Raw genomic sequence first — 27,587 nt, forward strand, 5'->3', positions numbered from 1 at the left:
TGCACTGCATTACGAGGGATTCTTAGCATGCACATAAAGGTATGTGTGTTAAAGTGGGCTCACTTTGTTCATTTGGATTTGTTGCTGATATTGTTTCTGCTTCTCCAAAAACTGCTGGTGCTGCTGCTGAATGACAAGCTGGGCCAAAGTGCTGTGAGGCAGCGGAGCCGATTGTGTTCTGTGCAGGGGCCGGTGCCGAGGCAGTTTGTGAGCAACCCTGCCCGCTGGAGAAACTCGCTCTTTTGCTGTAAGTGGAGACTGATGAAGAATTGCAGCACCACCTAAAATAAAATTAAAAACTACAATTTAATAAAGGGAAGCGATCAATAAACACATCTCAAGATGCAAATTAAAAAAGGTCCAGGTTTTGTCCCCCAAAAATGTTATTTTACATACCATATACAGTACATATCACATGTGATTAGATTAGATTATACAGGATTATATTAGATGTGGTACACAGGTAGAACAGTGTGGTCCCAAATATTTGCAGTCATAGAGGCAATGCAATAAAAGTGGCCTACATTTGTATTAAACCCAAAAACTAGATTAATGATTTGCAGTTTACAAACCCTTAGATGTTAGGTCTGCAATAGTTTTCTCTTTTAGGCTTTTTTTCCCCCTAATTTTTCCAGTGATCTGCCCAGTATGTCTTATATTTTTCATATTCCTTTAACAGGTCAAACTGTTCGGACAAAGCGGAAGTTAGAGGGTTAAGACAAACCACTTAACCTTTTGGTACTGAGCGCATGCAAATTTATAGCCTCTCGACGGCCAGGCCTTAGCGTTGCTCAAGGCAGCCCTGATCCTCCGCCTCTCGGGTCCCCCACAAGCACTCTGGGCTCCACCTCTTTGGCAAGTGCTCTTAAAGGAAGCTGCTTCCTATGGGGGCACTCATATTGTCTGTGTCCAGTGACAAAGACAGGGCGGCTCAGCCCCGCCCCCCCCCTTGTCACAGAATTTATTTGACAGCAACGGGAGCCAATGGCTCATACTGCTATCAATCTGTATAGTGAGAAGGGACAGAGCCAGAAGGGACAGAGCCAGGAGGGACAGAGCCAGGAGAGCGGATGCTCCCATGCACAGTGCTAGAACAGGATCGGACCCAGGTAAGAATAAGGTGGGTGAGGGGGGACACATGCAACACTGAAGATTTTTTACCTTAATGCATACATTGCATTAAGGTAGCAAACCCTTAGGCTTTACAACCACTTTAAAGAGGAGCTCCACCCATTTTTGAGTTTATCAAAACTCAGCAGCTACAAAAAGTGTAGCTGCTGACTTTTAATAAACACACACTTACATGTCCCACGATCCAGCGATGCGACTGGCAGGAGCCTCTGTTCTCTTCCTCTTCTCCTCGACATCACTAGTGTGTGCTTCCGGCTGTGACAGCTTATGGCTTCACAGCCAGGTGTGCACTGCGAATGCGTGAGTCGCGCTGCATGTCCTGAATGCACGGGCAATCTTCTGGGACCTGTGACGTGTCCCAGAAGATTGCAGGGAGGGAGGGGGAGAGGAGTACTTGAACTCGAGCCGCCTAGGCAGTCCGAGCAGAAGTGGGAGCAGGTACCTGTGAAATCTAGGTACCTGCTCCCCGCCCCCCAAAAAAAAAACATGCCAAATGTGGCATGTCAGGGGGTCAGGAGCACTTAAAGCGGAAGTTCCAATTTTGGGTGGAACTCTGCTTTAATACTGACAGGGGTGCTTACAATGGTAATTTTCTATTAATTTATGTAAAAACTTTTATCCCAAAAGGAAAAAACTCTTGCTGTAACTTCTTTAAATGTGTTAGCTAGAGTTCAGAGTCAACTTGTTTGTCAAATCCATATAAATTTGCTAGTCTAACACTATCTTTGCCAACTAGCAATGCTGCTGTCCAACGGGGTCTTTGTTGTTCCTCCATCTAGAGTGGAGACACCCTAGGACAGGGGTGTTCAAACTACAGCCCTACAGCTGTTGCAGAGCTACACATCCCATGAGGCATTGTAAATCTCTGACATTCACAGACATAACTAGGCATGATGGGAATTGTAGTTCGTGAACAGCTGGAGGGCCATAGTTTGGACACCCCTGCCCTAGGACAAGTGTCACTGGCTTAATCACCAGGTGAAAATGAAGGTTAAAAATAAAATAAAACTAATGCAGCCACCACATCTAAAGGAGAGTGTGAGAAAATAAAAAAAATATACATACTCACCTAAATGGCTACAGCATCGGTCCAATGCTAAAGCTGCCCCCTGCCAACTCTAAGCCCAGTAAAAATGCATAGATTTCTCAGTTCTTGGTCTTCCTGAGCAGAGAGTGGTGACTGTTATTCACCACTCTCTGCGCTCACTGGGCAACAGGCTGTGGAGGGGGCAGGAACAGCTGGCTCAGGCTCTTAGCGGGTTTCTTGCAGAGCCTGGACCAACTCTGTAAATTTCAGCCAATAGTGGGCTTTAGTCCAGTTGAGTACAGAAATAAATGCACTCCTGTGACCTAGAAGACCCAGAAGATAAGTAGGGACAAAAAAGCTTTGGCCATACTTCTAATTTAAGAGCTGGTAAACTGCAATATATTAAATTTTTTTAATACAGCAAGTCCCCTACATGTGAACCTTCGAGTTACGAATTTTAAAAGATTCAAACGTGTTTGCTCAATTTTTCTGTTTAACCCAGCGATCACCCCCCACCAGAACACACTGCCTTTGTCTGTAAGCACTGATCTTTGTTGGACTTATGAACAAGTTAGACTTACAAACGAGCTCTCGGAACGGAACTCTCTTGTAAGTAGGGACCTTACTGTATAGCTTTAAGCTCTATGTAACTGAAATCCTCTTCTGGGCAACAGAAATTTATACAATGAAATAAAATATACATTTATAATATATTATAATAATGTATATTATATTATATTATATTTTGAATATGTTTATATTCTAGAGAAGTGTTTCTTAGCTTTAACCCAAAGTCATACTTCTAACAGGTTCAAAAGTTTAGTGACTGAAGCATTGAAGCAAAGAATAAAAACAAGATATCTATGTCAAGTTCCATATTTGTATCCTGACAGATTCCCTTTAAGCTCATCACACATTACCAGACATTAGGAGGTGTCAAAACACATTTACAGGCTAGCATGTGTAAACGGACATCTTTTAATATGACAGGACAATGTGAGAACCAAAGTGGTCTCTGAACAGATCTGCTATAAACATGTGACCCACACCGTGAACCTAACATAATAGAAAGGACACATTTAATATGGAAGCTGGCAGGAACTCCATGACGCAGCATCTCCCTCACACAGTCACTGTCCTATTCATTCAAGGCATTTTGCTCAATCATTTTGGAGCGGTAATGATAAAACTAAGAAAGTACATAATTGCACACTAGGATTAAAATACTTAAGATAAAGAACCTTTCTTTCAGGAACAGCTTAAGTGTTTCAAAAACAGTTTACTATACTTGGTAATAAATTATGAGAACCGAGGAAGACTGCTTACAGTAGAATCATCGGATGTGGTTTACCAAAAAGAGTCTCACAATGTTTAGGATTTCCTCCCTTGGTTTTCCAAGACTAGTTGCAACTGAAGCTAAAGTAAAAGCTTTTTTTAGCTTTGAATTTATTTTATTTTTCATATTAAAATTGTTCCAATATTAGGCAGTGCTGTGCAGAGTATATAGTCTCAGGATATAAAAGTCCTTGCCTCTGGGAGAACTTACAAAGAACATACCCTAGAGTCAAGCTTATCAAAAGCCAGTTAAGCTGGCCATTAATGGTTCTTTTTTTTTCATTCAGCCAATGGGAACAGATTCCTTCATCCACACAAACCTATGTCCCTGCTGGGACACTGTATTCTAACAGCTTCTATGAATGAAACACAATCTAAAAATGGTTTGATTGATGGGTTCAACCCCTCCATTCATAGATTCTGTTTCATTCATAGAAACTGTAATACGGCTTCTATGAATGGAGCAGATGGGTGGAAAGGGCGATGAGTGCATCCCCTTGGTTCTATTACCTCCACCATACCAGAATAATATGGAAGTGGGGGCATCAGAGGAGGAAGATTCTGACACAGCAGCACAAGGGACACATCTCACTGAAGACAAGTAATGTCCCTTGTGCTGATATATATTTTTTAAAGCAAGTCTTAGTATCAAAAGCTGGTCATGACAGTTCGAATCTTGGCACAAATAGCACAGACCGGCTGAGATTTGAAGGATGTATGGGCAGGCTGAATGTACCCAAGTTGATCAACTGATTGATCAACTTGGGTACAACCAGCCTGTCAGATTCTACATGCAATTATTGCCAGCAGCTATTATAGCCGCTAACAGTAATCACTGTGTTCTCCCAGTGGGGATGGCTTCCCCTGCCCTCCCGCATGCTCCATGAAAGGGCTTCCATCATCAATTCTGAATGTGTTGATGGGGGAATCAAGCAATTTTCTTTCCTGCAACAAAAAAATAGCTCCGTCTATGGCCGGCTTAAGTCACTGACAAAGAACAACTGTGCAGATAAGAACTCTGTTATTTTCCTGATCTGCATTATTCCAGGTCAATGACTTAAAAAGTACTGCTGTCAGAGGACCCACATAACTTGCATTTGCAGGGACAGACAGCCATGGCTGCACCCAAAAAATGTTTACAGTGGGTTCATTTAAAGGGACCTAAAATCACAGAATGCCTTGACAATCTTTTTTATTACACGGTACAGTATGAGGTGCTATGAGGCTCTGTAGGTTGCACTGTTCACATGGTTACATTGATGGTTACATTGATTGCATAAAGAAGAAACATCTTTAACATTTTTAGAATCGTTTGATGAATCTTGGATTACCTGTAGCTAAAATCTTTTGTTGTCGCAACTGTTCTTTTAGCAGTAAGTGCTGCAGTAAGGCCTGGTGGCTGCTGTTGGTCTTGCCCTCCAGGGATGCATGAGCTGAAGAAACAGGCAGGGCCCCTCCATACGATCCAGGCAACGACACCCCCTGCCTGGGTGCCTGAGGCTCGTACTTTTGTTTCTCTTTTAATGAAGATGAGGCCTGTAATAGAAATCAGAAACAAAGATTTTAATCCTGTTACATGCATATTATTGAACAGCTCCTTACAATCAATGTAATACACATCAAAGCTTACAAAGTATTTTCCTTACATATCCAAGCAGCAGAGATGGTACTGATGGAAGATCTATCAATAGACATTCATCTCTTCCACTTTTAGTACCATAGAAGAAACAATTTAAAAAAAAAAAAAAAAGCATACTTATAATAAACCCACAATAACAAACCTGTAAAAAAATGAGGGTAAGTCAAAGAAAACCAATTTCCATAAATTTGCCATTATCTCTAGATTAAGGAAATGGTTCTAATTGAATAGCTTCTAAAGAAAGGGATATAGCGGGGACAGTCACAGCTAGAACCATTTTTGACAGCCAATATTACTGAAATAACAGTCTAAAAAAATGCTTTGTGGTAGATAAATAAAAATGATGAAACAAGTCAGTAATTAAGGCATTTATTCACTAAAAAATGGAATTCAACCTTATTATGTTGATTTTTCTGGGAAATATAGATTCTATATTGTTATTTTATAAATATAACCACTATGACCATTCTGGGCTTGGTTATATAATAATTCATAAATTGCAGCTATTCTAATGAACAAACATATTTTGTAGTGGGGTATTAATGGAGATCAATAATTTCTATATGAATCTCCATATACAGTATATGAGTGTTAATCTCCCCTTTGCCTGAAAGCTGAACTGTGAAAAGACAAAAAATACCTGCTGCTGTTTATAATTTTAATGTTGGGGGTAGTCAGTTCCTTTTATGATAGCAGATAGTTAATTGTCCATCAATGCCTGCCATTGCTGTTCATGGCCCTGTGAATTTGCTACGCACCTCCTTGCACCCCATGTAACAATTGCCAAGCCTGCTTTGGCCTTCAGGAATTCTGGGATGGGCACAGTAGGCATGCATGTTCTCTTCTAAATAGAGTAATAGAGATACAATTGGCATGCTTGGAGAGGTGGACGAGGGGGGGAATTGAAATTAAAGTACTACATTTTGTGCTGAAAGCTGGTCCTATGGCTTCATAATATCCCCACCGCTTTCATTGTCCTTCAGTACTTTCAGTCTAGTAATCCTAACCACTTGCTGACCAGCCACTGTACTTCTACAGGCTCTGTCCCGCAAAATGACGTACCTGTATGTTGTTTCGCGGGACAGCTGGTGAGGGTGCGCATACACCATCGGAGGTACGCACATGCACCGATTGGCCACAGGGAGAGCCAATCAGCGGGTCCGGTGGCCGCGATGTCTGCTGGGCACCCACAATCACTCCCCATGGAGAAAGAACAGCAGTCTGCCAATGTAAACACGGCAGACCACTGTTCTGTCATTAATGAACACAGGGATCCTGAGTTCCTCCTATTTAGGAACACAGGTCTTTGTGTTCATCCAGCAAGCCTGTCCCCCACACAGTTAGAAAGCACCCCCTAGGGACAGATTTAACCCTTTGATCGCCCCTGGTGTTAGCCCCTTCCCTGCCAGTGTCGTTAGTACAGTAACAGTTACATTTTTTAGCACTGATTACTGTAGTAATGTCACTGGTCCCCCCCCAAAAGTTACAAAATTGTCAGTTAGGTGTCCAATCTTTCTGCCGCAATGTCGCAATCCCGCTAAAAATCACTAATCGCGCCATGACGTAAATCTTTCCCCTAGTTTGTAGACGAGATAACCGTTGCACAAACCAATAAATATACACTTATTGGGATTTTTTTACCAAAAATATGTAGCGGAATACATATTGGTCTAAAACAGGGGTCTTCAAACTACGGCCCTCCAGTTGTTCAGGAACTACATATCCCATCATGCCTAGTCATGTCTGTAAATGTCAGAGTTTTACAATGCCTCATGGGATATGTAGTTCCGCAACAGCTGGAGGGCCGTAGTTTGAAGATCCCTGGAGGAAGAAGGTTGATTTTTAAATATATTAAAAATATTAAATATTAAAAATATTTTTATTTTTTATTGGGAATGTTTTATAGCAGAAAGTAAAAAAATATTGTTTTGTTTTTTTTTCAGAATTGTCGCTCTTTTGTTGTTTATAGCGGAAAAAATAAAAATCGCACAGGTGATCAAATACCACCAAAAGGAAGCTCTATTTGTGGGAAAAAAGGGCATTATTTTATTTGGGTACATCGTCACACGACCACGCAATTGTCTGTTAAAATAACGCAGTGCTGTATCGCAAAAAATGGCCTGGTCATTAAGGGGGTAAAACCTTCTGGTCCAGAAGTGGTTAATACTAGTAGATTCCCTCTCTGATATAGAATATAAAACAAAAAAAAGTGTGTCTTTGTTTGGGGAGTAATTAGATCTGGTTCTCATCAGCCATTAATAGCTGTCACCAGGGGTGAGGTGGTGACAATAAACAGATATTCTCTTACTTTAACTCCCTTTATTAGATGACTCATACCTGAGTGATAATAAATCAGAATATAGACACACAGAAAGAGACAACCTTCTCATTTCTAACATTGATACCAGAAGGAACTGTGTGAAATTGAATATAATTATTGTAACTGCTTTAATTGTATTTCTGTTTGCATGTTAAAAAGATAAATCTGCTCATTTTAAACTGTTACATTATACAACACCAAGACAATTTCATCAACACTACACTTTTTATTTAGGTTTAAAGTAGAAAAATTGGCAACATTTTTTTTTTTCATTTTGCTTAGGAGGAGAGGACTATAACCCCTGTCCAGTTTTATTTTTTTCGCAATCTGAGTCCCATTGCAGAGATTTCCCTTTACTTCCTGTCCCATAATCAAAACAGGAAGTGAGAGGAAATTCCTGCAAATTAGGAAATTCCTTTGGGACCACGAAGCCACCAGAACTAGTGTCCCCATTGGAAGATTTCCCCGCTATTACTTTTGTGGGGACAATCCAAAATTTGTGGTTTTCCTTTACTTTCACTTTCAATGATAATGGTAAACAGGACAAATGGAGAGGGTGAATCTCTTTAACGGGGGCACAGACAACAACAAAAAACTGACAGCTGTTCTTATCCATCTCCACTCTATCAAAAACGAAAAAAAAAAAATGTTTGCCTTTAACCACTTGCCGACCGCCCGCCGCAGATATACTGCTGCAGGCTGGCTCAGCTGCGTGAACCGCCGTACCTGTACGGCGATTCGCGGAAACGCTCCCGGGGGCGAGTGCGTGCACCAGGCGGCACACGCCTTCCCCTACTAGGCAGCGGGGATGCGGATCCAGAGGGCAAGCAGCCACGATTGCTGCCAGGCACCCGCGATCGCTCCCCACTGAGAGAGAACGGTGGTCTGCTGTTGTAAACACACCTGACCGTTGTTCTCTCTGAAATGAACACAGAGAGCCTGTGATCCTCCTCTTTAGGATCACAGGTCTCTGCATTGATTCTACAAGTCCCTCCTCTAGGCTCACACTTAACCCTTTGATCACCTCTGGGTTAACCCCTTCCCTGTCAGTGTCATTATTTCATTAACAGAGCATATTTTTAACGCTGATTACTGTAGTAATGTCACTGGTCCCCCCAAAAAATGTCAAATGTCAAAAATGTCAGTTAGGGGTCCGATTCCCCATGCTGTTGGGGCCCCCCTGTGTGCCCGGGCCCACTACAGGAGGACTGGTGGTCCCCCCTTATCAGCGGCCCTGTCCCTCATTATGGTTTGATCTATAAATTTGTACCTAAAATGCACTTTTTATCTTTCAAAAAGTATTTCCCAGTGCTAAACCTTTCAACTAATTTCTAAACTGCTGCATTTGTAAATTTCAAAAGTCAGTGTAATGGAATAGTGGAAAAAAAAAATACTCATGGGTAACTAATCATTTTTTTGGCATAATTCTCCTTTAACCGCTTGCCGACTGCTCACAGTATATTTACTGCGGCAGTCAGCCCCTCACAGGCAGAGCGACGTAGGTCGCTCCCGCTCCCGCGCGGTCATGGACCCCCCCGCGCGTGTGACCGGCGGTAAAAAATTTTGATTTTTACATTTTTTTGGGGGGGAATTTCATATAAAAAAATTTGAAAAATATTGTTATTTTTGCAAAATTGACGCTCTTTTTTTGTTTATAGCGCATGATCAAAAAATCGCACAGGTGATCAAATACCACCAAAAGAAAGCTCTGTTTGTGGGAAAAAAAGGACTTCAAATTAGTTTAGGTACAGCGTCGCACGACCGTGTAATTGTCCGTTAAAGTCACGCAGTGCCGAATCGCAAAATACCCCCTGGTCGTTTAGCAGCCAAATCCTCCGGGGCTTAAGTGGTTAAGGGGCCATGGCAGGGGGTGTGTCCAATGCCTACATACTTTTGCTAATAGGTGTCCTTTAATCCCATCTCATAAAGTTGGGAGGTATGCTTTGACAGTCCCTGCAGGAAACCACCCCCTACAGCCTTATGCACCACAGGGCATAGTTGTGAAGATAATGGCATATTTAACAGACCAATAGGGGTAGTTTGTTTTATAATAAAGTAAGGGGAAAAAATCATTTTTAGAGAATTCATGCACTTTAGGCTCAGAAAAACATGCTAAAATACATTGTACATATTTTAGCTGCTTTACAATATTGTAGTGTGGCTCCTGCACTATATAGCAGTCTAAAAGGAACATTACACTCACCGGCCACTTTATTAGGTACACCTGTTCAATTGCTTGGTAAAATAAATTGCTAATCTGGAAATCACATGGCAGCAATTCAATGTATTTAGGCATCTCAACGTGGTGAAGACAACTTGCTGAAGTTCAAACCAAGCATCAGAATGGGGAAGAAAGGGTATTTAAGTTACTTTGAGCGTGGCATGGTTGTTGGTGCCAGACGGGCTGGTCTGAGTATTTCAAAAACCGCTGATCTACCGGGATTTGCACACACAACCATCTCTAGGGTTTACAGAGAATGGTCCGAAAAAGAGAAAATATCCATTGAAGGGAAGTAGTGTGGACGAAAATGCCTTGTTAACCAATAAAAAATATTGTTGTTTTTGCAAAATTTACGCTCTTTTTTTGTTTATAGCGCAAAAAGTAAAAATCGCACAGGTGATCAAATACCACCAAAAGAAAGCTCTGTTTGTGGGGAAAAAAGGACGTCAAATTCGTTTAGGTACAGCGTTGCACGACCGCGCAATTGTCCGTTAAATTCACACAGTAAAAAATCGCAAAAAAACCCCTGGTCAGGAAGGGGGTAAAATCTTCCGGGGCTTAAGTGGTTAATATTATAGAAAGGCAACAGTAACTTAAATAACCACTCGTTAGAACCAAAGAATACAAAACACATGGAACCTTGAAGCAGATGGGCTACAGCAACAGAAAATCACTCCTGTCTTCTAAGAACAGAAAACTGAGGCTACAATTTGGACAGGCTCATCAAAATTGGACAATAGAAGATTGAAAAAAACATTGCTTGGTCAGATGGTAGGGTCAGAATTTGCCATATAGAACGTAAAAGCATGGATCCAATCTGCCTTGTATCAATGGTTCAAGCTAGTGGTGGTGGAGGTGTAATGGTGTGGGGGATATTTTCTTGGCACACTTTGAGCCCCTTACTACCAACTGAGCATTGTTTAAATGTCACGGCCTGAGTATTGTTGCTGACCATGTCCATCCCTTTATGACTACAGCGCACCCATCTTCTGATGGCTACATCCAGCAGGATAATGCACCATGTCACAAAGCTCAAATCATCTCACCACTGTTGAATATGACAATGAGGTCACTGTACTTCAATGGCCTCCACAGCCACCAGATCTCAATCCAATAGAGCACCTTTGGGATGTGGTGGAACGGGAGATTTACATCATGGATGTGCAGCCGACAAATCTGCAGCAACTGCGTGATGCTATCATGTCACTATGGACCAAAATCTGTGAGGAATGTTTCCAACACCTTGTTGAATCAATGCCACAAAGAATTAAGGCAGATCTGAAGGCAAAAGGGGGTCCAACCCGGTACTAGCAAGGTGTACCTAATAAAGTGTCCGGTGAGTGTATACTATCTACTATCTACGTTTTAGTGTTTTATTCCTCTATTCCGGGAGATAAATTGCATCTCCACACAGACAGATTAATCTTACTTTTATCAAAGAACAAGTTTGCCTAAAATTGGGTAAGTCTGGAAACTTTTGTCTATCATCAACAATAAATAGCCCAGCAATAAAACAAAAATGTCTTCTCCAAAAATACAGCAATCACTGCTACTCCGGGAACAGAATAGTCCATCAGCAGTTTTCATTCAGTGTGCACACAATATTGCACAAAGTTGTTTAGTGATTTCTCACCACATTCCACATGAAAAGGTTTCTATGGGGTTTTTCTACAGTAAATTGACCAAAAATGCTAATGCGGCATGATCCATAAATGCTTCTATTATTACACACTGTCATTCTTCTAAGATAAAAAGCATCAAAGGAGACCGAAAAAGACAGCAGCTAACAGATGTCATGAGAAATATTACACTGATTATTGAATATTACTACACACGCATTACTGGGATAAATATTGGATTGTTCATTGAAAAGCGGTAATAGTTCAGCCTCCATTATTCTCTCTGAATAGGTTCCATAAACAGCATCCTTTACATTACACACTGAATTTCCATTATTGGGTACAGTTAGTATTTAGTGATTCCACATTGGAATATATTTCTATGCCTTCTTTCCAACTCTGTAGCTTCTGGTATTATTAACATATTTTTTTTTTATTGCAGGTAAATGGAAGGACAGTCAAAAATGATAGCCAACCTTCAAAGTTAGTTTTGAATAGGGAGAGGAAGGGAAAGCACTTCTGTCAGATTTTAAATAATTTCTGCGTCCCGTTAAGGAGATATTTGCTTCAGATTTTAAAGCTTGAGTCCACATTGAGGAAATTCATCACAAGGTGCAATAATACATTTGACATGAACTGTTCTGCACTAGGTATGAGCTCAGTGTTCAGTCCAAACATACAATTGGATCAAACACTGGCTGTCTTTTAACTGAACGCCAAATGTTTAGGGTGTTCGGCATGGACAAACATGACAGCTTGCCAATGGTTGCTAAGGAAGCAGTGAGTGCTTGCATCCACTGTATTCTTACCAACCACTGATCACCTAGCCTATTTACTTACATAGGCAGGAATCCCTGGCCAAAGTTTGGTAGTAACATTGCCCAAATATGGCCATTGCAGTATTTGGGCATTGACCTTACCAATATCTCTGCCCCTACCCTTATATCGCTGATGATAGCTCCAGGAGCTGTCATTTGGTTACTGGTACCATCAGGATCGGTTGTCTGTGCCGAGCAGAGATGTATAGTAACTAAGTAGAACTACTTCACTACTGTACTTAAAGCGGAGTTCCACCCTGGGAATACTTTTTTTAATAAAAATACCCCCGGGACAGTCAGGGCTAGTACATTCCACAATGGCTAGCCTCTGATCTGTCCCGGGTTGCACTTACCTTTTAGGAGAAATACTTGCCTTGAAAAAGTATTGTCCAGCGCTGCCATCACAGGTGTGGGCAGCTTGAAGCCAGCGCGATCCTCTTCTGCGTCCTCTTCCGTCTTCTTCGGTCCCACGATGCACTGCACCGGCCCCGCCGTCACTTTCGGTGCGCGCGCGTCAACCCTCCACAGCTTCTGGGCATGCCCAGAAGCTGTTAAGAAGGGAATGACGCGCGCGCCCCGGAACTGACGTCGGGGCCGGTGCAGGTGCAATGATTCCTGGGAGCGATGACGTTCAGCTCCCAGGAATCATTGCAAAGCCAGGAAGTGACGACGGGCCGTGGCCGCCGAGGGGAGGAAGAAGGAAGTAAGGTAAGTATATTTTCTTCTATACGAGGTAAGTAAAAAAAAAAAAAAATGCGATTATCCATTTGTTTTTCAGGTGACCCGGAGCGAGAAGATGGAGGTAAATATAAATTTAGGGTGGAACTCCACTTTAAGTACCAAAAGGCGGTATCTGTACTTTCCTAGAGTATAATTTTTTTCTCCTACTTCCACTTTTACTTCACTACATTTTTTCGATGATTTCAATACTTCTACTCCGATATTTTTTTTTTGTGCTGCATAGTTACTCGTTACTATTATAAAAATTACCACTGCCAGAATAGTAGATGGCATGTTTCATGAAGCTCAAAACATGTGTATTATCAGCACATTCGAAAATAAATGCTACTGTATGTATAAATAAAAGCTGCATTTGAAATAATAAAAAACAATATGATGTTCAAACTTTTGACTTCTTTCTTTAATAACTACATAACACAGTACTTGTACTTTTACTTTCAGTACTTGAGTAGCAATTTTTTTTCAAAACTACTGGTGCTTTTACTTTCAGTACTTGAGTAGCAAAATGTTTTAAAAAACTACTTGCAATACTTAAGTACAAAAAATGTTGAATACTTTAGTACTTCTACTCAAGTCACTTTTTGTTCGAGCACTTCCACTTCTACTCAAGTCACTTTTTGTTCGAGCACTTGTACTTTTACTCAAGTATGGGTTTCGAGTACTTTATACAACTCTGGTGCCGAGTCTTTGCAATTTTTTTTTCAGCTAGTCGGCCGGTGGTGGGTACCATGATTGATGGATTTACAACAAGGGGCATTTTGGGGATTTTTATTTTTTTAATCAAGGACTTGTCAAACATTTTGGTGTCTTTATTTGTAGGTCACATCTTTTTTGTGAATTGGGGGGTATCTTATTATTAAAGGGGGCTTCCTGGTTCCAATAAGCTTCTTGCCCATGGACCCTCACAACCTCTGGGCCAAGGTTGTGGGGAAGAGGCTCTTGTCCTCATCAGTTGTCCAACTGGCTTGAATTGAGGGACTGGTATGGGTTTTTAGGGGCGTCTCACACTTTTTTTTTTTGTGTGGTGATTTCCCCTTACAAAATGGATTTCCTGGGGGACATAAGACTCCAAGAGTTCTTGTTTTATTTTCTTTCCTTTTTTTAATGATTTCATAATCACCCAGGTCAGTTCTGAAGAACATGTGGCCATAATTATAGTTTAGAAGAAGAAGCACATCCAATATAAAAGCAAGATATTAGCTATCGTTCTCAGCTAGTCTCCAGTGAGACTCTCATTAAAGCAGAGTTCCCCCTATATGACAACATAGCTGCAATGATAGATGACCACACCCCCATTCATGTTCATATCCTTTTCATTTTTTACCTTTTTGGAGTCCAAAGGCTGCACTTCCATCCAACCTCGCAGCGGTATGTCATTTCTGCTTTTCTATTGGCTCCTAAGATAGCTGTGTCATCACTCCCAGGAGTTAATGGGCAGCCACCCCACCCCCACCCCACTGCTAGCATTGCGTTATTGCACAACCAGAACCTACACAATGCTAGGAGGAGATGGGCGCCATTTTTAATTTGGGAATCCAGTCTTTTGTCTGTATTGGTAGTGGGTGGTAGTGAAGGTATTGGTAGCACCAGCGGTGGTGGCAGTGGCAGGAACAACAGGAGAAGCATTGCCAATCAGAGGTGAATTTATTGGATTGTACCGGGAAAACTAGGTTAGTGCTTGCTAGCTTGCTGACAGGGTTTTATTCTTGAGTAACAGGTTGCCATCACAACGGGGTGGGAACTTCCTATGGCAACCTGAACACAATCAGTGGGTCGCGCTTTGTTGTTAATGCACATGCACGAGATTAGGAGGTGCATTCTGGATAGCCATCAGTGCCGAGTCCTTGAAACAAAATACCAGCGGGCTTCAGCTGCCCACAATGAACATGGGAGCACGTTCGTGGGAGACTGCAAAGTACGATGTTTAAAATACATGACACTGACAAAAGTTACAATAACTAATTATGCCAATTGCTATCGGATTGTGTGCAAACAAAACAGGGCTGTTTAACTCCTTTACGACCACCCGCCGCAGATGTACTGCGGCAGGCAGCCGCTCCTGGGCGAATCACCGTACATATACGGCGCTTGCTCTCGGGAGTCTAGGGGGCGATCGCTTGCCGACACGCTCCCGCCCCCGCTCGTCAGCGGGGAAGCCGATGCGTGTGTCAGGAGGCTCCGATTGCCACCTGTCACCTGGGATCATTCCCCGCTGAGAGAGAAGGACAGTCGGCTGTTGTAAACACAGCTGATCGTCCTTCTCCCTGGGATGATCGCAGAGCTCATGCGATCCTGCTATATAGGATCACATGTCTCTATGGTCATCTCAGAAGCAACCCCCCCCCACAGTTAGAATCACTTCCCTAGGGTCACATTTAACCCCTTGATCACTTATACTGTTAACCCCTTCCCTGCCAGTGTCATTATTATAGTAACAGCACATATTTTTAGCACTGATTACTGTAGTAATGTCACTGGTCCCCAAAAATATGTAGCAGGAAACAAATTGGCCTGAAATGTTAAAAAAATTTGATTTTTACATTTTTGGGGGGGGATGTCATATAGCAGAATGTGAAAAATATTGTTTTTATTTTCAAAATTGTCGCTCTTTTTTTGTTTATAGAACAAAAAAAAAAAAAATTGCACAGGTGATCAAATACCACCAAAATAAGGCTCTATCTGTGGGAAAAAAGGACGTAAATTGTATTTGGGTACAGCGTTGCACGACCGCGCAATTGTCCGTTAAAGTAACGCAGTGCCGAATTCGTAAAATAGGGTCTTTGTCAGGAAGGGGGTAAAATCTTCCGGGGCTGAAGTGGCTAACGCAAATCACAGACAACCCCTTTTAAAAAATAGGTATATAATAGGAGTGTCACTCCTTGTTTTATATGATATAGTTATAAATTATTTTCATATCATTACAAATTGTATTTATAGAATTATAAATGAAAAATGATATAATTACTGTATAAAATGTGGGTGTCACACAGGCATATTCTGTAATATTCTCCAGCAAGCAGCAGAATGGGACGAGCAGTGAAGTGCTTGCGATTCTCTCTGTACAGCACATGCTGCTCTGGCTTGGCAAGGAAGGAATTCCAAGCAGCATTTTGAAGCTTGATAATTACACATCTGTGTTTTTTCCTCACACTTATCATCACTGACATCGAAAGGTTAAGTGCTGGATGTGTGGCTGAGCTTGTGATATATTTTCTGTGCTGCTGCCTTTCTTCACAAATCTGTGATTTTCACTCCCACCTCGGCCCGTCCAGGCTCTATTTCCCATAATACTTTGTATCTTATTCATTGATCACTTGTGCCCTTTTCTTCTTTGTGCCTGAAACCTTCCAAAAACTCCCTTGATGTAAAATAAATTGTTCTAAAAAAGCCAGGTCAAGAGCATAAAAAAGAAGCCTGCAAATAAATGTAATGATGGCACTGGGTGGTTTCTATATTCAGTGTAATTGTTTCTGAGTGATTTATAAAAGGGTTTCCTTTACTTTCTATTTAAAGTGTTTGTTACCCCAACACTTCAGATTCCTGATTTGGGCCTGCTGTACCATGTACTTGTATGATACAGTATCTGGTTCTCTTTGTATTGTGTCCTTTGTGTGAAATCTCTGGTGTCCTTGCCAGTCCCTCTACTTTCCTATAAAAAAAACTGACCACGCTAAGTGGGAGAGCACACCATGGTCAGTTCTCTAGCTATGCTGGGAACTCAGATAAAAGCTGAAGATCCTAGGAGCCGCACATCAGAATAAGACCTGTTGTGTGTAGACTAGTGGCAGTCTCAGGCTGCACCGCCACTAGGCCACCCCCCCAATGTGTTTCACTCCACCAATGGGAGCTTACTCATGGGGACCATGCTGGGAACTCGGCCTGCTCTCCTCCAGAACAGACAAGCCCCCGCTGCACAGCCATTCACTGGGAAGCTCAGTGGGTTGCTGCTTCTCCTCCCCCTAGCTCTTATGCAGCTGAGAAAACACAGAGAATGTGATCACTTAAAAAAACAATATAAATACCTTTTTTCCCTTTTTTATATCTATACAAAAATGTTTTCCCTTTCATTTCTATTTTAAACTGGCTGGGTTGTTTTACAAGGTGATTAATTATAATCTCTATAAAGTGGTTGTAAAGGCACAAGGTTTTTTCAATGCATGAAGGTTAAAAACCTTCTGTGTGCAGCAACCCCCCCTAAAACTTACCTGACCCCCCTCTCGATCCAGTGATGTCCACGAGAGCCTTTTTCTCTCCAGGGACTCGCACTCCTGATTGGCTTTTGGCAGCAGCAGGAGCCATTGGCTCCCACTGCTGTCAATCACAGCCAGTGACCTAATCAGGAGACAGAGAGGATGGGGCCGAATGGACACACAGAGACGTGGGTCGGGAAAGCACCTGCTTGGGTGCTGCCAGAGTAAGCTGCTTGCTGTGGGGGCACCTGGCAGGAGGGAGGGGCCAGGAGTGCCAGCGTGGGATCTTAAAAGAGGACAATCCAAGCTGCTCTGTGCAAAACCATTACACAGAGCAGGTAAGTATAACATGTTTGATATTTAGAAAAAAAAAATAATAAAGATTTAAAAGATCTTAAAATATAAAGCTCTAAATAAAGATCTAAAAATAAAGATAACAATTTAATATCCCTTTAGGGCCCAATTTACATTTATATGAATTGTTTGCGGGTTTCTCCGCATCCAATTCACATGACAGGAGAGTGTGACCAGCTGTCAATGGAGACAGTTCAGTCGCGGTCCACATTTAAAAAGGATCCTGTGCGTCTTTGGTTCCGGTTCAGTTGCGAAATTCAGGATAAAATTTAGACCTGATTCGCACTTGAACCGATGAACAGACATGCACCAGACCCCATGCTGTGAACAGTCCCCAAAGCATATGTGAACAGAGAAGTGTTATTTTTTTTTTTTTTCAACTCTTAGGCCCCTTTAACACACGGAGTCCATCAGGCGGACTCCATTTTTCTCAGCGGGTATCGGTCCCCCGTTGAGCAGGCGGATGACAGCTGTGTCTCTGCGCTGTGTGCGGAGACACAGCTGTCAGGTCCCCATTCTTCTCTATGGGGGAATCGGATGCCCTATTCTTCTCTATCGTTCTCATCCGATCCAATCTGCCAGACGGATGGAAAATAGGGTTTCCATCTGTCCTGTTTGACGGATCAGATGTCAGTGGACATGTCTCCGCTGACATCCAATGCCCCATAGAGATGCATGGGGCATCCGTTCAGATCTGCCAAAAAAACTGACAGGCGGATCTGAACAGACTCCCTGTGTGAGAGGGGCCTAAAGCAGCTCATAGATGTGTGTTTTTTTTTTTTTTTTTTTTTTTTTTTTATCAATCAGCGAATTGGATAAAGAAAAAAAAAATGGACTTTATTCCCCTATCCACACATATGATATGGATGGGTGAATTCCCCCTGCTGTGCTATTGTATTCTGACAGTGGGTAGGCCGTTGAGCAGGGAAATCTGACAGGGGAGTTGTACAGAAGTCAATCGGTAGATCTACTTCTATACAACCTCCCTGTCCATACATGGATCGAAAGTCAGGTAGTCCCTGCTGAACCGGCCAAATTTCAATCCATGTATTGACCGCTTCAGCCTTGCTAGTGAATGGAGACAAATTAGTACAATATATTATGCTGGTTTTCTGACCCGTTCACACTGCACCGGACAGCTGCCTCATGGTGATTTTGTTTGCGGCATCTGTCCTTTCTGGCTGCTGTAAGCCGCAGGTAGGGGGGTGGTATAATACGCATTTTAGCACATCACACAGCTCCCTTTTTTATTTTTATTGTACAAACTTTATTTGAAGTCCTCATTAGTGACACTTCATTTATGTCACTGTACAGCAGTGTGGTGAGTTGCTTTGCCTCACATTGACATGTACAGTATCTCACAAAAGTGAGTACATCCCTCACATTTTTGAAAATGTTTTATTTTATCTTTTCATGTCACAACACTGAAGAAATGTCGCTTTGCTACAATGTAAAGTAGTGAGTGTACAGCTTGTAAAGACATTTTCACTTAGGCCCCTTTCACACATGCTGTCCGTTTGTCCGTTTTTCATCCATCCGTTGACGGATAAAAAACAGACATCAATGCATTTCTATGGAGAAACGGATGTAAATGGATGATCATCCGTTTACATCAGTTTAAATCCGCATCTGTCATCATCATTTTTTTAAAACTGTTCAAAGCCCTATTTTAATTCCGTTACAAAAATGGATGTAAACTGACAAATGATTCTTTTTTCATCCGTTTTTGCATTGGTAGTGAATGTAAAATAAACGGATGAAAAACTGATGAATACTTCATCCATTTTGACATGACTGAACTGATGAAACAAACGGTCCGGGTGTGTGAAAGGGGCCGTAGGGGTGTACTCACTTTTGTTGCCAGCGGTTTAGACATTCATGGCTGTGTGTTGAGTTATTTTGAGGGGACAGCAAATTTACACTGTTATACAAACTGTACACTCACTACTTTACATTGTAGCAAAGTGTCATTTCTTCAGTGTTGTCACATGAAAAGATATAATAAAATATTTACAAAAATGTGAGGGGTGTACTCACTTTTCTCAGATACAGTATGACCCTGTACAGTGTGGTGCAATAAAATGCAGCATGTCTGCATTTTATCGCAGCTCACTGCACCTCGCCTCCTGGGTGTGTTGTGGTGTGAATAGGACACATGTGAAACAATTGTTTTCCATGTCCTAGTGGTGATCTGCATTTTTCTAGTTTGAGAAGTCGCACGTCATAACATTATATGTGAACAGGGAATAGATGTACATTGAACAAGATTCGGACTCTGAAGAGGACTTGCCTCAGTGAAGGAAATAGCTTGCCTTGTTGTACCTTGGTCCTGAGTTCAATGTCCTAGAAGATTCTGTAGAACGTTTTAATGTTCTGTGTTTTACTGTAGTTTTACTGAATTTTCTGGATTTCTCTTTTCAACACAAATAAAGCTGTAGGGAAAAGGGCTTCTCCTATATTGCTGCTGATGTGAGTAAGCCAGCATTAGTTTGGGTGCCAAATCTGAACCCCACTCACAGTCACTAGGAGTCAATAGTTAAAAGACAGTAAGAGCCATTTTCCAGGCTAATAGGCAGGGGATGGTCAAACAAATGGCCTGTGGGGCTGGGCACTGCCATGAAGAACATGTGCCAAAGCAAAAGTCATTTTCTTTCAGTTTAGCAGGAAGTAGTGGTTTTCATAGTGCTTAAAGGGCAGCAGTAAAAATGCAAAATTCCTTTAAATAACATGCGTAGAGGGTGGCCTGCACTGGCCTGTGAACTGGCGCACCCGTACAATTTATACAACCTAATATAGCAAAACTGTAATTTACAAAGAAAAAGAAATGCTTTTTAAATTGCCAGAAATTACAGCTGCACCACTTACTTCTGTTTAAAAAACAAAGCAGCCGGGGATTCTGTTCATCTATACCAGACCCTAATCCTAGATGAGGGTCTGGTGTAAATGTAACTGGGCCCCCACACAAAAAACTAGCATTAAGATCCCCCTAAAAATACATAAAAGACCCTAATGCTTGATGAGGCTTTGTGACATCACCGGCCATATGGTCATGTCCATTTTTGGTCAATGACATCATTCGTCCCTTTAAATTCCATACACTGGTGGAGCCTGTGAGTTGTCTTTTGTGGCAAGTGAGAGATGTGATCAGTTGTGTCGGTCTGTTGGTGTTTTTTTTTTTTTTTTCTCTTGATGAGTCTGTGGGATATTTTTTTAACATAGGGCTTGTCAAAAAGTATGTCTTTATCTACTATTTACAAGGAAGCAGGCTTTTTGCCCTTTCTTGTGTTGGGACTGTGCTGGGCACACATTGGGACGGCCAATCAGAAATCAGCTCTGTGTAACTTCTAGTAGGTAGACCAGTATAGCTGATTCCTTATTAACTGTGAAAAATGACAGTGCATCATTTCTATTGCACTTTAATTATAAGACATCCATATATATTTGAACTATTCATACTATTTATCAAAGCTTTATTTCACAAGTTTTCTTTTTATTGCCTAGATATCTGACTGGCTAATATTCCTTAAAGAGTTTCTCCTTAAAATACCAACATAATGGCCAGTCTTTTATATAGGTTGGATGTTTGGGTGCTGCAGCTTGATGCACAGTGCTACGATAAGGCTGAAATGGTGATACAAAAGGGCTATATTTAGCCGTAAGAGAATACTAAAAGGGTTTTGGCTAATGGAGAAAAAGAGATTGAAAGATTATTGGCTAAAAGAAAGCAATGTGATTGAAAGATTCCTGGCCTCAAAAATCACAAAAGAAGCAAAAGTGTGCAAAAGAAGCAGGAGGAACATGTTATGTACCGTATTATAGTGCTAAATGTTTTCAAAATGTCACAATTTGACACAAGGCAGATGTTTGTTGTAAGTATTAAAAAAATATGCAGAATTTGCAAAACAATGGAGTACCAAATGGTTCTTATGAAATTGGAGAACGACTGCTTCCATCAGAGAACTCAGATACTGGTGACATCTTTCATGGCATCCTACCTCTAACCCCAAAAATACTTTATTATCAAAACTTTAATAAAGAAGATGCCAAGATCAGATGATCCTACATCTTTGGTTGCCTGAAGACCCCACGCGCTGACATTTCTTGAGGAAATTTGTGATCTTTCAGGTGTCTGTACATGGCTCTCCTGCACTCAGTGGCTAGATGTTTTGCCTCAAAACGGTTGGATTAGGCCCCCATATCAGCTGTCCTGCTATTGTATTGTTTATAGGCAGACTAGATTAAAAACCTTATTAAGACAGTAAAACCTATGCTGACATTTTATTTTTGAGATGGCCAGTTTAAGACATTGTATGGAACTTTCGCTTGTAAGCATGCTCATTGATGGTTGAAGACTACCTAAGCCCTCATTGGCTACCAGAAGACACTTGCTAAAGGAGTGGTTAAATGTACAGCATCTCATTTTTTTTCTCCTAGACTAAAGTCTTTCTTTACCTCTTCTCCCCCCCACTCCCCCTACACTCCTCGTCACCCACCCTTTGCTCTCACTTCCCGTTCTCCCCTCCCAGCCCTCCCCTGCCCCCGATCCCACCTTTACCTCCCCCCCTTTTTCACCCCATATCTTCCTTTTTTTTCCTCTTCCCTTCTTATCCTCTTTGTGACAATTATGGGTTCACTCGCTCAATGCTTTTTGATTCTGATTTAGTATGTTGATGACTGAACCTACATTGATTCCCTTTAGTCATTTGTAATGTCTACTTGACCACTATACCTACTGATAATGTTGTTTTTGTATCACTTTTGAAAACCCAATAAAAATTTTCTTTAAAAAAAAATGTACAGCATCTCTATACAATATCTACGGAAAAATGAACAGGTGTAGTGAAGGCTTCCCCAATCTGAAGGGAAGACAAACTCCTGTTTTACTATATGCTTCAAAAACAATAACTAAAAGAAAGAGAAAAAAGAGGCAATACCTTCAACATTTTGTATATAATGATATAATATTTCTTTTATGGATGTTAACTGCAGCTGAAGATTCAGAATCATCTATCAGTGCTGTAGATGAGCCATCATGGGTTTCACGCAGATCATTTAATCATATCATTTGCAAGATTATAATATAAGCAAAATATCTTTCTGTCATCCTTTTTGGCATGGCCAGGCCTAGTCCACCCAATAGCCTCATACTGCTGTACTAAAGCCCCGTGAGTGTTTTCAACTAAAAACAGTCAACAGAGTAGTGGCGAGTTTAAAAAAAAACTGTTACAATAATGATATGTGTGCTCTAAATAGCTTTTTTTTCTTAAAAATCAATGGCTTCAGTATGTTTTAAGCCATGAACATTACCATTGGAATAGAAGACACATCAGTGGCTGTCACAACAGGGTTCATGTTCTTAGGTGATCCAGTTGGTGTGACTGGCCCTTCATTTAGCATAATGGATGAGGATTCCTAAATTTCTAATTAAAGCCACTTTGTTATCATCACTCAATGCAGTGACATCACTAAGTAACTTACAATAATGTCCTCACACTTGAGGAGGCCTGACTTAATAAGTCACACCACCATCTGTGCAAGCATAGCAACTGGCTAAATAAATCTTACCTATTTTAGGTTTACAAAGGAGACATTAATAAAATATTAGCTGTACTCATTTCAAAAGCTAAAGTCGTGTGGCTGGTGTATTTTGCCATTTTATACTGATATGGGGAAAAGTAGTCACCGTGGGGAATTTGCATTGTGCTAAGATGCAAGCATGCATGAAGCATAGTATTGATGCCTCTTCCATGTTTTTAACATGGAACATTTTTTAAAATTACATACACGACTAGTTCTTCAAGTCAAATGTCCTGTAAGCCCTCCCCCTTTCTGAATTGTCCTTTTTTTTATATACAAGGTATATAGTGAACATATATTAAAAAAAAGGAATTATAAAATGGTATTATGGACATAACATTCCACATAGAGTAGGTAAAAAAAAAGTGGAGTATGACTACTATAAGAATCGTGGAAGACTTCCAGTGTAAAGCTATAGACCAAAGTGTGGCTACACCTTGTAGTGTGGATTTGTTAAGTGATAGGAATCTTCAGATATTGGAGAAAATAAAATGCACATAGGCATAGTGAGCATAACTGAATGTCCTAACAGACGAGAGGAGATTTCTAGAAAATCTTTTCCCATATGGGTCTCGATTTCTCACAACCCCAAAATATATGGGACAAGGAGCCAGGAGAAGCACAACTATGAAAACAGGCATTGGTTTGCAAAGTTTTCAAATTAGAAACCACAGAAATAAAGAGTAATGATATTATTACATGCATGTTTAATATGATGTGAAGATGTTATTAAATCTTGAGTAAGATTTGCTGATCAAAGCCATTCACTAACTTTTAATACCTAGTGAACCAACATTTCTTCTGCCTTCTGTTACAAGCATCTTGGCCTTGTATCTTTCATCCTGGACATTTATACTTGTGAAACATGATAATGACCCAAACTTATAAAAAATATGTTGGTTTAATTTAGTGGCTACAGATAAATAGAGGTCAAAATGGGTTACCCACTGAAAAAAATCTGATTTAGATGTATAGGCCGCAAAAGATACCTCCAACCTAAGAATACAATTTATACAGAAATTCCATTAGAGGCACATATAAAGAGATGAGTAATGTTAACCCTATTTCAAAATCAGAAATGCTGAGCATTTTTATGATCTACTAACCTGGACCTTGGCAAATATATTCGTATTTGAGACTTTGCTAGTACTAAATATTAAACGTCAGTTTTGGTAAAAACTGGGAGAGCAATGAATAAAAAAAAAAAATCAAACCAAAGTTTTATCCCTCTTTTATTATCATTTTTTAAATGGAATCAGAATCAACAGAAAACAATGAACCCTGCTGACCAAAAGTCCAATGCAATTCATGTCTGGTCTGGATTTCCATTTACTTTTCATCTTCAGCTTTCTGATTACCAAGTAAATGTATTGGAGGTTCAGAACTGCTCTTCTTATTGACTGCTTTGGCTCATAGATCTTTACTGACTACAAAGGTTTGTGTCTCAGGTATGAATAAGCCAGAAAGCAGCAAGCAAAATGTTCCCCTTTTCTGGTCACAACAAAGGAATTTGGACCTTTGCAAACCAAGGAAATAAATGTTAAGCTGCCTGAGATTCGTTTTTGCAGTTCCCACTGGTTTTCATATAGAAAGGTATCAATCCTGCTCATCCAGGACACTGCTGGTGATGGTGACAGTTCTTTGAAGTTACCATATCTGAGATTTAGCAATCTGTCAAGACCTCTCAGTGCTTTGCTGTTAAGCATTATCAGTACCAGACGTCTTGAGGGAAAGCATCAGGTTGGAGCCAAGTTGCTGTAAGAAGAGCCAGGAGCATTAATTTTGGCAAGTAGGGAGCTCAGCTTGAAGCTGAATGAGATAGATCCGTGCTTCTTTAACAAGCCATTGTATATTATAGCACTAAAGAGAATTTAGATTCTCCTATTGATCAAGAACACATCAGATATGCATTCAACTTTTTACTGTACATGTAAAGTAGTGACCATGAAATGAAGATGGAGGCAAGGCAGACAATGCAAATTACATAACTAAATCCCAGTTGGCTTTCAAGTCACTGGAGTGACATAAGAAAATAACGACAACTATCAATTCTGCTAAGCTGACCACTGGCAAATATCAAATATCTGTTAAGAAACTGCAATGCATAAAACGGCTGCACTAAAATGTTTGTAGCACTTTGTGGGAGGATTAAGAGAAAATTGTAAGTGCAGATGCACATATAATTGAAGTTGCATTTCAGGAAAAAACAGGTAAAAAAAATTGCTTTGTAAAAATAAATCCCCTTTACTAATAAGTGTCTGTTAGTGTAGGTGCAAGTGCAAAAATATACAGTTGCAGCTCTTGTACAGTGTATAAAGTGAAGGAAAGTGGGTGGCTCACACTCCACCTTATCCATTCACAAAACATTTTGTATCCTTTTCAATGAATATAAGGCTATCTGTGATTGGACACAAGGAGTTAGGGGACGGTGAATGCCACAATCCCCCTCCTTCATTCACATATTGCCTAGGTACATGAATGAGGTGGAGTGTGAGCGACCCACTGTACTTCATGCACTGTACGAGAGCTGCAACTGTACGTTTCAGTGCCAAAAGTTTGGTGCTTACACTATTGATAGGATGAATGAAACGAATAGTTTTTTTGTGAAACAGAGGCATCCCCACAGATGAGACACACATCTTTAGAGGTGATTTACCTTCACAAGGCAACTATGTAAAAAAAAAAAAAAAAGTATCTTGTGGTTGAGTTTTAAATGTTGCAGGGTATTATTTTTTTTTTAAACTGGAGTTTACAAGTTCTACATTAAAAAAGGAGTAAAGAAAATGAGATCAAAAGTGTAGCTATAGCTTATGTAAACCAATCAGAATCAGAGTCAATATCTGTATTCCACAAGTTAAATGGAAATATACTTTGTTCACTGCATATTTTAATTATTTTAGTTAATCACAAATTTTGTCTGTCAGACAACCTAGCATAATGAGAATTATTTGGACTTGTCTAAAGAATGCTATGGGCATGGGCAGACTGCCTTCTGGAGATACATAGAAAAATGTCATTAACAAACATCTATTTCAAAACAGGGATGGGTCATTACTATATACAATTTATTTCTGAAATTGCTTTAGTAGGATATTTTGCTTTCTCTATGCTTGCAATTGAGCATAAGCTTTCTATGCTTTTGATTTGGACCCCAAAAAAAGTATCTGCTAACCGTGTTATTGGACCATAATTCAATACCTACTGGTTTACTGTAGAAGTGTAGTGTTCCATTGCCAGTCCATTTAGACAAACTGTAGGAACTCCACCCCAGACTATAATCAACCACTCTACATCATTACTAAATCTCTTTGTAAATTCCAGACAACTATCATGGAGATTCAATCTGTAAAACTCTAAAGTGATATCATATTGTGCTAACAGAATCTGTATAACCTCCTCATAGTCCAAATGCTGTTCCTCTGAGAACTCTCTAAATCATGTTTAGCCATTCCTGTGAGTTCTCCAGCTATTGCAACTATCTGGTCAGCTTCCTTTTTTTTATAACATAGATTTTTACATATGATTTAAAAGTTCCCATATGCAGGATAATTCACCCCGTCAAAGTCAATGACGTACATATGTAAACTGTTGTTCCCACATTTTGTCAGCATATATTAAAGTTTTTACCCTTTGCTGGTACGTTCCAAGGTGTTATGGTCAATGTAACGGATTGTCCTGACACCTTGGGAAAAAGGGGGATCAAAACTGCACTGTAACATGGTGAGTTAAAGCTTTATTAAATATTACCATCTCATTCAGGGTGGTGTACATCCACTGCATCTCTGTGAGCAGTAGCTCTATAGTTGATGTGAGTACCAGTTCTTGCAGTAAACAGTGCCCTGAAATCATACCATACCCCCCAGAGTGTCCTGCAATAGTCAGGGAGCAGCACACAAGTAGATGGCATACAAAGTGTAGCAGTTGCAGGAATGTGTCCTCCCAAAAGATCCGCACACATATTCCAGCTGTTCTGCTTGCATATTAAAAGGTACTCACACTGAGTTGGGGAGCTACTGCTGGAAGTCCTAGGTTGATGTTGGGTAATGATGGAGATGTGTATAGACTTAGCAGATTCATTGACTTTTCATGATGAACAATATGTTGTTGGGAAACCAAGTGCTGTAACAGAAAAAAAAGTTGAAAGTATTACACTGACATATGACAACGGAGAAATACATATAAAAACTGCATTGTTTTACAACAGTTCATTACTTAGAAAGCTCACGTCACCTATTTTTCACATGATTGAAATCCTAATTTTTGAAAAACAAAAAGAAAATTGTATTTGCAACTGCTCAAACTCCCCTAGCGGTGTTACGACATATCCCTACTCCTGATCACTAAAGCCTCGTACACACGCAACAAATTTCCGCCGACCGGTCGTCCGTCTTTTGTCCAGAGTGGTGTCTGTTGGTTAGAATGTGCTCTAGACTGCACACAAATTTTCCCGTATGACAGAATTCTATTTTAGAAGTGATGTCATGTGTTGGATTGCTTTCTATGTGTTCTTTCATCTCTGAGCATGCCTAGTCTTGCTCATAAGATTTTTCCCCGTCAAAATCTGTACTAATGAGACGAAAATCGGACGTGTGTTGACGGAGGACAAAAATTTTAA

General features: G+C 40.6%; 1 protein-coding gene across 1 annotated transcript in view; it reads right to left on the reverse strand.

Moving 5' to 3' along the window:
• Positions 1-27,587, reverse strand: part of LOC309556008 (histone deacetylase 9-like) — a 903,604-nt gene that overhangs the window by 140,028 nt on the left and 735,989 nt on the right. Inside the window, exons 11-13 of the mRNA XM_082258269.1 lie at positions 26,969-27,091; positions 4,825-5,029; positions 64-281 (exon numbers count right to left, since the gene is read on the reverse strand). Of these exons, the coding sequence (XP_082114395.1) occupies positions 64-281; positions 4,825-5,029; positions 26,969-27,091 (546 nt within the window). The remainder of the gene's footprint in view (positions 1-63; positions 282-4,824; positions 5,030-26,968; positions 27,092-27,587) is intronic.

This window comes from Pelophylax lessonae (assembly GCF_965119305.1).
Source record: "Pelophylax lessonae genome assembly, chromosome: 5".
Classification (NCBI taxonomy): domain Eukaryota; kingdom Metazoa; phylum Chordata; class Amphibia; order Anura; family Ranidae; genus Pelophylax; species Pelophylax lessonae.